Source organism: Epinephelus moara, chromosome 22, assembly GCF_006386435.1.
Source record: "Epinephelus moara isolate mb chromosome 22, YSFRI_EMoa_1.0, whole genome shotgun sequence".
NCBI lineage: Eukaryota > Metazoa > Chordata > Actinopteri > Perciformes > Serranidae > Epinephelus > Epinephelus moara.
Window position 1 is genome coordinate 22,565,590 of NC_065527.1, and position 11,636 is coordinate 22,577,225.

At 39.6% G+C, this 11,636-nt stretch overlaps 1 protein-coding gene across 1 annotated transcript; it reads left to right on the top strand.

Annotated features, from left to right (window-relative positions):
* The first annotated feature begins 4,225 nt into the window (after positions 1-4,225).
* On the top strand, positions 4,226-11,385 carry ciarta (circadian associated repressor of transcription a). Its single transcript, XM_050035095.1, has 6 exons — positions 4,226-4,493; positions 6,530-6,877; positions 6,984-7,059; positions 7,178-7,256; positions 7,353-7,506; positions 8,418-11,385. The coding sequence occupies exons 2-6, from the start codon at positions 6,530-6,532 to the stop codon at positions 8,754-8,756; spliced, it is 996 nt and encodes a 331-aa protein (XP_049891052.1). The 5' UTR covers positions 4,226-4,493; the 3' UTR covers positions 8,757-11,385.
* The last annotated feature ends 251 nt before the right edge of the window (positions 11,386-11,636 follow it).

The window sequence follows — 11,636 nt, forward strand, 5'->3', positions numbered from 1 at the left end:
TTAAAAATCAACATTCAAATATTCAAATATTATGCTACTTCTAGAATTACATTCATGTGGTGGTTGCATAGGATTGTTTTTCCAACTCCTGTGATCCAAACACATCCAGTTACACCACAGCGTTGTAAAGTCTAAAAGTCAAAAAGCATTGAAAAAAGATGGACATAATCATTTCCAAATTTCACAACATGTTTTATCTAATGTCATATCCTGCTTCAGTCCATATTCGCTGGTGTTAAGAGTTTCAAAAATGACATTTTCACTGAGATCAATAATCTCTTTGCTCATCTGTTTGCCACAAACAAAGTGTGGCCTGCACCTTTGTAACAGGGCAGTCTAGCAGCAATCAAACAACATAAGTAACTTATATAATCTGATGAATCTCTTTATTCAAATTCAGGATTTTGTTTGAGATTTTTTTCATTTGTTGTTAGGCCTTGAATTCAAATGTCGCCACCACTGAAATAAATAAAATGATATACAGTATATGCCCTGGGTCTACAACAGGGGGTCCTCAGAGTTATGCCCTGGGGCCACTAAACTGCCTGATAATTTAAGGGTTTTTTTTAAACACAAAATTTAAAGGCGCTGTATGTAAGAATGTGGCCAAAACGGTTACTGCACTCAAATTCAAAATACTGCTGTGAGTCGTGTCCGCCCCCCCCTCCACCACAGATTCGAGGTTGCTGGACAGCGGCACGCTGGAGACTGATTTGTTTGCCCACGGGCGGGTGCCGTGGCAGGGCCGCGTCGCCGCGTCCTTGATCTTTGATTTTCCAGCGGACCGTTCAAGCAAGTCCGGCTTCTCTGCTGCTAATGCTGCTGCCGGGATACAGCTGAGGAGGAGCCGGCTGCTAATGCTATGTACCAGGACACTGCTAATGCTGCTTGCCATGCTGCTGTAGCTCAGTCGTAACTGTAACTGATGCTGAGACTCTACTGACTGCGTGACTGGTAGACGGCGGTGGGTGGCACAACAGGCCAAAACACAAGTTAAAAACATAAACATGATTTGCGGACTGTAAAAATGTTTTTTAAATGCGAATATTCTGGCTGTACTATTGTTGTCGGTGAGATCAGTATGTTATATGAACATTATTTCTTAGTCTCTGTGACATATTAGGAGGATTTTACGACTATTTGCTTTAGATTTCTTATATATAGCTCCTTTAAGTGTGTTGAAAATATACATTAACATGAATCCAACATATAAGCAAAGATAAATTGGCTTGTTCATTGAAAGAAACCCATTTAATTTACAGTACTCAACATTAATGATTGGCTAATTGTTCCTGATTCTTGTGCAACCGTGAGCTAGCTAACGTTAAATCACAGTGCAGAACCTATCTTTAATGGCAAGGTGATATATGTAGTGGGGGTCCCTGCTCCGTCTCTATTTGACCTAAGGGGTCCTTGGCCTGACAAACATTGAAGACCCTTGGTATATGTTATATATTCCATGGCTTAATTACAATCTGGTTTATTTTCTCATAATCTCTAAATTGCAACATAACCATCAACCAAACTTGCTTATGTTTTTTTTGTAGCCTAATTCCCACTGAAAAAGCTGCCTAACAGCAGAGGGCACATGCAGGTTAACCGATATTATCGTTCAGTGCTATTTGCATGGTGATGGTATCTATTTTGCAATCAAAACAAGTGGAAGTAAATTTCCACATGCATACCTCAGGAGCATGCATCAAGCCTGTTTTCATATCAAGAAGCTCTGGACAAGGACGACACACAAGGACATCAATGATCTGCTGATATGCATGGGCACCCAGTGCAGACTGCTTGGAAACTCGACAGGCTCTTGGGAGCTCTGCCCAACTCATAATCAAGTCATTTTGTGATAATGGCAACGACAAGGGCAATCCATCACTATTGTTTGAACTATAATTATGTTTCACAGCGGTTTGACCGCCTGGCTCATTGACACTCCCTCTTCCTTTCATTCTCCCATGCCTCTAGCATCTGTTACTTGTTCCCTAAACAAGTAACTAATTGTTATCATCATTATTATTATGGTGATACTCATAAACATGTTCCTTGTGGTTATAAGCAGCCGTGTCAGCTCATCAAGTAGTTGCCACAGCCTCCTGCAGATAACAGCATCCTATTTCTGCATGCGACAAAATATGTGATTCACTCTTCAGCATAAAGCAATCTTATTATGTAACTATGTAAGACTGTGCGTCCCAAGCTTTCTGTCTCCAGCTCTAATAGGCCTATGATGCCACATCTCATAATCTCGTCTGTCTTATCAGCGTTCACTTCAACTTGAACCAAGAAGCTCCTCCAGCACAAACAAACAACACTCCCATTTGGCTCAATTTACTCGAAGTGCACACTATTCCTTAAAAGTGCAGCCACAAATTGATTTAAAAAAAAGAAGCTTTTTCATGCCTTGAGTATCTGCTGGACCTAATAGGTGCACTTTATCAAAATTACAAGATGTTTTATGATCATTTGGGAGAAAGTGGAGTAGGAGGATGGCCACATGTTAATAGGGCTTGCCATTATGATGGATGGATTATTGAACGGGCCCACTGGGTGTGAAAAGTTAACACTGCTGGTCCGTCTCATCAAAACAAAAAAAACAAACAAAAAAACATACTGACCAGGAAGAGACTAGAAATGACCAGAGAGATGCAAAGAATCCAAAAAAAGACAGATTACCTCAAAAATACACAAAATTACTTCAATAAGACAAAAAAATGACTCAAAGAGACACAAAACAGCCACAAGGAGACACAAAATGACTACAAAGGGACACAAAACAACCACAAATAGACATAAAACAACCACAAGGAGAAACAAAATGACTACAAAGACACACAAAACAACTACGAAAAGACACAAAACAGCCACAATGAGACACAAATAACCACAGGGAGACAAAAAATGACTACAGAGAGACACAAAACAGCCAAANGACACAAAATGGCTACAAAGAGACACAAAACAGCTACAAGGAGACACAAAATGACTACAAAGAGACACAAAACAAAACAAGGAAACACAAAATGACTACAAAGAGACATAAAACAACCACAAGCATAAAATAAAAATCAACAAAGAGACACAAAACAGCCAAAGGGAGACACAAAATGACTACAAGGAGACACAAAACAACCAAAAGGAGACAAAACGACCACAAAGAGACACAAACAGCCACAAGGACACAATAAAAAAAACTACAGAGAGACATAAAACAGCCACAAGGAGACACAAAATGACCACAAGGAGACAAAAAAAATGACTACAAAGAAACACAAAACAGCCTCAAGGAGACACAAAATGACCACCAAGAGACACAAAACAAACGCAATGAGACACAATATTATAATTATATATAATAATATATAATACACCCATGGCTAAATCACACATCTAGCCTGCCCATAATGTAGTAGGTGTATCTTTATGGAGAAATAAAAGACAGCTTTGCACAAAGGTAAACACACACACACATCCTGATGTGGAGAGCTGAACTTCACTTGTCCTTACTTGAATATATACTACAGGCTAACAGATCTGAAGTCTGAGAAGACTGTGGTGCAGCTTTGCATAGACCCAAATATCCCAATAAATGAATCCCCTCAGCTTTATACACTGTGTCTCACTTACAGAGTCACGTATTACAACAGCACGAGGAGAGGCAAAACAATGTTGTGTAACACTCGATCCGGTCCAGAGTGTTTACCATGGGAGTCTGGATCACCTACAAAGTCCTCATCTTATGTTAATTTCGAGACACCCAGCGGCTCCTCACATGAAGCACGTACACCACGTTTGAATGAGGCCTCTGGAAACACCCCATGACAATGAACATACATTCCTTCATGTCTGGACATTTTCTCTCTCTAACACACACACACTTACAGAGATACATCGGCACACTGTAAACACCAGCAGCCTGACACGTTACTACGCTGTTATTCCCCCCACAGTATTGTATCTAATAACACATGTGACCTAATTTGCATACCAAAATTTTCAGCACATGCCAACTGCCGCGTGCTGTCCCTGTCTTCCTCCAGCAGCCACACCACCCACACGTGCTGCAGTGAGAGGTGCGGTGGGAACTTCGCACTCGGCAGCCAATCGGCGCTGTGAATGCCTCTGATTGGCCAGGCCTATGAGCCAATGAGGAACAGATGGAATCCGCCTTCAGCCAATCGTGGCTCTGTACCTTCCCAGCACGTGTAGCGTCAGTTGCGTGGGTACATTTTGAACAGGTTGGAAATCTGACAAAGTAAACGAAACACGGGCCGAGGTAGAAGGAACAGGGTGGGACTGAGCGCAAATACTGTCCGTGATACAGACTGTGCTTACACACCGTTACTTCCAGAGATAGCCGTTAGCTTCTTTGAGGTCACTTCTGTACGACTGGGAATTGGTCAACTACTTTAAGCAGCGAAACGTGCCCGCACGAGCGCCTCCGTTTTGTTTGACCGTTTTTGTGAATCCAGTTCTGCTCCAGCTAGAAGGTAAGAACTCTCCTCTGACATTTTTTATGTTTAGAGAAAGAAACCTGTTTTCAAACTCGACTTGTACATTTGTTAATACGTTAAATAGAATAACGTGAAGTAGCCATTTTTGGTCATATCTTACAAATTGTCTAACTAGCTTAGCTGACTTCCGGCGGCATCGCTGACGTCATAATTTATATACTGTTTTTATGGATTTTTTCCCCGTTTTCTCAAAAATATTTAACGTCAAGCAACTTAAGAATCAGAATAAGGTTTACTTCCAAGTTGGTTTCACTAACAAGTGATGTGCCTTGGTGTTTGGTGCATACAATAAACATATTTAGCAGAAATTAAAAAAAAAAACCAAAGTACTGTAAAAGTCTATAACATAAATATAAATGAGCAAAAGTACAATGAAAATATGAAAAACATAAGCTACAATAATATATGTACAATGTAAGTGAACCGAGAGCTGTGCAGTAATGTGGAGGGAAACTATAATCTTTATAGTTTCATTGGTTTGGTGCATTATGTGCAAAAATATTGATCAGAGTATATGCAAAAGTTCAGACATAGAGATTGTGTGCAATGTACAAGGATAAAACCACAAAGTGGTTCAAGGCTTTCTTATTTCTGTAGAGGTTATAGGAGGGCTTGTTATTGCTGTTGAAGTTATAGGAGGGTTTGTTATTGCTGTTGGGTTTATAGGAGGTAAGCAGAGTAAAAAGTGGGCGTGATGTTTAACATCTGTGCTCAGATGGCCAAGCACTTTCTACTAGAGCACAGAGCAAACCTTTGCACTGCTATACTTTTGAGGAAACTTCACTGACTTAACACACTCCCTAGCCCCTCACCCTAACCCTTAACCATTACTAATGAAAGCCTAAACTCTAACCTGAACCTTAAAACCAAGTCTGAACCCTCAAACAGGCCTTTTGAAGGTCTGTCTGAAGGCGAGGAGCCAGAGGGTCCTCACTTGAGGTCTAAAACTCAAATTGAGTCTCACAAAGATAGATGTGAACACACACACACACACACACACGCGCGCACACGTGTCTCTTTTTAGAGTGAATACTTGTGAGTCATGGCACTGCTTGCACTGATTTGTGCTCTCTTCCTATGTGATTGTTTATCAGACGTGATCTCTTGCCATGTCCTCGTCTCAATTACATTGCACTTGCTGAGACTGGGTGAAGATATTACTCACAGTTCTTCCGTACCATTTATAATTTGTACTGCATGATACTGCATGGTTCTTTTGCTGGATGTAGACTACAATATGAACACGTTAAGGTTCATACACACCCTTTACTTGGTATTAAGGGTTGATATAATGTCAATATTAGGATTTTTTATGAGAAAATATATTTTTGCAGTGACATAGCTTGTATTTTTTTGTCTTTAAAGCCTCCATTACACAGTTTCTACATTTGCACACATATAACTGAGTATTATGAGTAATATGATGAGGAATATGTGTGTCAATATCTTCTAAAAAGTAGTAATACTGAAATATTTGAGCAAAAGTACAGTGACCTTTTATTTAGCCAGTATCACAGTGCACTAAATGCTTGACAGAATAATCGCTATGGGGATGGGAATATCATAGGTATGCATTGATTTGTGCAATTGGAAGATGTTGATAGGTTTCCTTTAGTATGTAGTATACTGATAATGTAATGGAGTGCTGCAAGGATGATGTTTATTTGTAGACTAGATTTGGCTTTTGGATTATTGCAGAAAATAGACTCATTTAGCCAAATGTTAGCAACAATGGTGTATTATTAATGGTGTATTTTATGTTGTAGAACAAAACATGAAAATCTCTTGAGGTTGTTTTAACCTCAGTTTTTATTTCGGGCATCTAACCAAAAACCTCTTTCAAAAAACCCATTGACTTCTTGATGAGAGAACTGTTACTAAAATGCTAACTCATTTCCAAGATTTAGGAGTCATTCCTGCAGCACTCCATACTGCAACCCTACCTGAGTTTGCTCAGTGCGAAAGCTTGTGCTTAATGAACATTGGACATCATTATGTCCTTGTCTCCACAGATGAATGCACTGGGCAGCTCTTCTAAATGGCCGTCATATGACTCGCTAACCTCCTGCTCGAGCTTCATCGTTAGTGAGAGCGAGCATACTGAGGATGAAGCAGACGTGTTCTCCGAGGGAGAAGGGTACAGTGGAACAAGAAAGTCTCCCTCGGGTGAAAGAATCACACTCTCTGGGAATTACCTCCGTTTCCCAGCTCATTCAGATCGGCTGCACTCGAGGTCTAAAATCAACCAGCCTGAATGCTGCCCAGACAAAACTAAGCATCTGAACCAAACGTCTTCTCCAGGAGCTGCCAGGTTAGGCTCACCTTCAGCGACGCCTGGGGACCTGGCCTTCGCTCAGAAGGTGAGCACCCTTAAACTCATTCCTATTTCTTTGTTTCAGTATTTCTGTCGACAAAATAGCAGATGAGTTGGAGTAGTAAAACTTCTCCTTCTTCTTATTTTCTCAGTGTGCAGATCTGCAGAAGTTTATCCGCCCTTTGCTTGAGCTTCTACATGGACTAAAGACCGGGCGATTTCACAAAGGTATGTGATTAAGCTTTGAACATGAGTACCATCTCTTCTCAAGTTTTAGTGCCTCTTGATATTTAAGTGCATATTTGCCTTGACATGGATGGATGGTATATTATTTTTATATTTGCAGGTTTATCCACTTTCCAGCAGAGTGTTGCCATGGACAGATTGCAAAGGATTCTTGGAGTTCTACAAAGACCTGAGATGGGGTAAGACCAACAACAAGTAGCAAGCCTCATATTATGACAGTAGTGAAAATGGAGCTGTTGTCTTTAATGCCTGTTTTTTATTATTTTTTTCTGCAGTGAGAAATACCTTCAAACCCTTCTGCAAATAGAGATGTTGCTCAAAATATGGTTCCCTCAGGTGGCATTTCAGTCCAAAGATGTACCGAGCCAGACTGCCACTCCCAGACTCCAACCACACTGGCGCCAAAACCAGCTCCACATGCCAGTTAAGGTGAGCTTCACGTTGGATGTTATGTCTGTTATATGATAACAAGTGCACTGCTAATGTACATGTTGCTACATGCTAATGTCAGGGAACTATGTAAGTTTTGGATCATGTCCCTGCTGGAGATGTGCGGTTGTGTTTAGAAGCTTTTATTGGTGATTTTTCACTGTAAAAATTGCTGCTGTTCTCTGTTACATCATTCCTCAGCTGCACTGATAGTGCAGAGATGCCAAGATATGGAAGACCCAGAGACACTTATCAGTGGTTTTTTAGGAAGGGGTCTTTAAAGAGACAGGCGCTGGAACAGAGTGTCTCAGACAGAGGGTGAATACAGGTGCTCCAGCACAGACAGTATGAGGAAGAGGAAAATGAAGTGTTTTTTTTTTTTTTAACCATTAAAGGTCCGGTGTGTAGGATTTAGAGGCATCTATTGACAGAAATGGTATGTAATATCATAACATTCATTTATAATCACCTGAAAATAAGAATGGCTGTGTTTTTATCACCTTAGATTGATCCATTTATATCTACATACAGAGTGGCTCCTCTTCTGCAGAGTCTGCCATGTAGTTCAACAGTAGCCCAGAGCAGACAAATCAAACACTGGCTCTAGATAAGGCCATTTGCGTTTTTGTGTCTGCCTTTGTAGTTTCTGTTTTGCAATGTCACAGGTAGAAAACACTGAATCCTACACCCTGGACCTTAAAAGTATGTAAACATGTTCTAGTAGAAACTTTAAATACAAGTACGAACCTGAAAATAAGCAGAAAAGGGTCCTCTATGAAAATATTATTTAGCAGATGACACTGACTTTGCACCTTCAAGAACTCAACTCATCTCAAGTTGTAATGAACTGTAGTTTTCCTTTAAGACCCTGGTTCATTATGGTTATTTTTGGTTTTACTTTCTTGTTCCAGAAGAGAAAACTGAGCTGGTCAGACCCCGACGACTCCTGCAAAGTCCTGACCACGCATGAGCACCATCAACATGGGAGCTGCCAGGCAGCGACTCCACTCGACTCCATTTCCATGTGTCTACCTGGATCACCTAAAAGACAGAGAAGTCCAGAGGAGGAAACAGTTGAAGCAGCTGAAGATGTGTTTACATACAGCGCCGGCACTTTAAGCAAGCCGTTATATTCATGTAGCAAGAGAGAAAAGTCTGAGATATCTCTGGCCTCCCCTTGTGAGAGCCCAGCTACACAGGACACCTCAGTGTCCTCAAGTGACATCATAACCACAACTGAGTCACCTTAACTGGCCTCGGCTGACCTTGCAACCACATGGAGGTGCCACTGCATGCTAGCCTGAGTGAAGGCAGAGGGTGGACTTGATTACATAAAGATAAAGTTAGGCGCAGAGCCAGTCTGTGATGCCAGTGAGGCATGTAAAACCAGAAGAGGAGGAGGAGGAGGAGGAGAAATGCCGTGAGACATTTATTAACCCCTAACTATCCGGCGTGGTTTCTGATTACACAAGAGTTCTTGCACTATAATACCATGGGTGTATATTGTCTGTTTGTAAGAGTATGACTTTTGTAAACATCGACTTTCACCAAGTTAAAAAGATGTTCGATGTACTTTTTATGTGTAATGCGTTAAAGCAGTTTGTGCTCTGTTTTGTATTTTTTTCATATCATGGAATGCAGCTCTAATAGTAACAGTATAGGATTTCATATTACTGATAAAAAACAGAAATAACAGGAAACACACAGCCTGTTTATATCTGGTTTTGGAGATCTGAACACAAGTGGACAACCAAGATGCATCATAGTTCATACCTGTGCCTATCATGTGTCTCCAGCTGACCACTTGTATTCAGATTTTATTACTGTCTACATCACCTAATCACTGGAAGATCAAAGAGTCCCGGGGCGAGTTATAGAGCGTTAGCATACTGTCGCCAAAACAACCAACATGTCCTGCATTGATGACACGGTCCTTGTTAGGGCGTATAAGCGTTTACACCACAAAAGACGTGGTCAAATGTGTTCAAGACCAACTCCGCAAATGGTTTGAGTGATCGGACCACACTGTGTCTGGGTGGTCATTAGCACTTGTGTTTAGCGAGGTCCACTTGTGATTGGATCACCAAAGACACATTGCTGGCAGTATGAAGCTAAAACCATCAGTCAGCTGTCCATACAATAATTTTTCAAGCAAAAATGCCCCAAATTAATGTCTTATATGTGTGGTTATGATGGGAAACTGAACCTCTTTTGGTTTGATTTATGCTCCAGCAACTTGCAATGTCCATTTTTTCACCATTTCTTACATTTTATAGACACTAATTAAAACACTAATCAAGGAAATAATTGGCAACGTAATTTGTAGTGAAGATAATTGTTACTTGCAGCCCTATTGCTGTTAAAAAAAACATACAAACACAGGTGATTAAAAGTGGCATTTATGTAGGTTATATTTATATTTTGTCAGTTGATTGATTGATTGTAACACGGAGCAAAAGCGTAATGCCAACTTGTGCCAAACAAAATTATTTTGCATTATCATCACACACACCATACGTCTTTATTTATTAGCACCTAGTGCACGCAAAACATTTTGTTCCTGTCTATGTAAATAAAAGTAGATTTAGTTGCACTTTAAGTAAACGAGCGAAATGCTGCACAGGAAATACCACAACCAGATCGCTGAGGAAATATAAGATGCTTGGCTGGTTTTAATATGTTAGATACTCTGTTAGCGTTGAAAACGTCACATTTCAATACACTTTTAAGTGTCTTTTTTTTTATTTTATTTTTTTTAATTATACAACGTGCATAATATATTTGATCCTGTGTACATTGGAGTAGATGTAACAGCATTTTGCGTGGCAATTAAGAAATGTTACACCATTTGTCAACATCAAAGAGTTGTGATATTATTTATTAAAGATCTGTTTAGGAGGATCAGCACTTGAAAATGTTGATTCCATTGACGGATGGATGGTTTACTGGTACTTGAATCAGAGACTTTATGGGCAGACTTGTCATTTGATTGTGTTTTATTTGAAATGTAACTTTGGCACTGTGGATGGAACTGGTTGAAAGGTGTAAAAAGCAAATTTAGCCGATTGCCAGGCTTATTGTTCACACTAAATGCTGCAAATGTATTGTGTGTCATTATCAGGAGTAAGAACAGCATCTGTGTCCCGTTCAAAATGGATTTGTATCACTGAATTGCTGTTATAAAATTCGTGTCACTCAAAGTGCTTTACTTTTGATTATGTAATACAGAATATTGCAGAGATGTGAGAAACAAAAAAAAAGTTTCCATACCTGAACACATCAGTTCTTTTTTGATAGCATCTGGACATTTGCACCACCATATTTTAAATCCGATATCATTCATGTTGAATGGTGTTTCATCTTTGGTGGTTTGTCACCAGTCAGCCTTACTTATATGGTAGACGTAAAGATAACCATAAAGTTGCCTGAAATTCCATCATCAGTCATACGAACATTGTATTATTTATTGAGCGATGGTGAAATCATCATCACACCATTTTTGTCATTGCAAACCAAATGTGCTGCTGTGTATATGAAGATGTTATCATTGGCCCCGAGTTATGGTATTGAAAATGGAAACTGTCAGCGTGTTTGTGGGAAACAACAGTGCAGTGAGCTGTAGTTCTGGTATTTAAAACGTAGCATCCAACTCTACACTTTTTTGTTGTGCTGCGTTACACATCTTTCATTTGTGGAAAAAGGAGAAAAACTGAAAGTAGAGTAATTCCCATTTGTATGTCTCTCTTTTTTTTCTGATTTTTAGTTCCCTTTTGTTTCAGGCTATTTCTTTGTTTCTTACAATAAAATTGTCATTATTGTTGACTGATTGAAAAATGCACATATTTTTATATATTAAATTAATGATGTGGTTCATCAAAATACAGCATGTTGATTGATTCCTGGAGTGAAAAAAAACACTAGTCTGAGCTTGTCTGAAGTCGGTCTGATTAATTACATTTCTCCTGCTTTAACATTTAAAGGTTTTCATTTCAATTAATCTTAAGATGTGACCCATCTGACCCACAGAGCAGCAGTCAGAGCTTTGCCAGCTGATATTTGTTGGCAGGAGTTTGACTTGTAATTTTTTATTTTTATTTTTGGATAATGCATGATTGGTGTTTTATTATGCA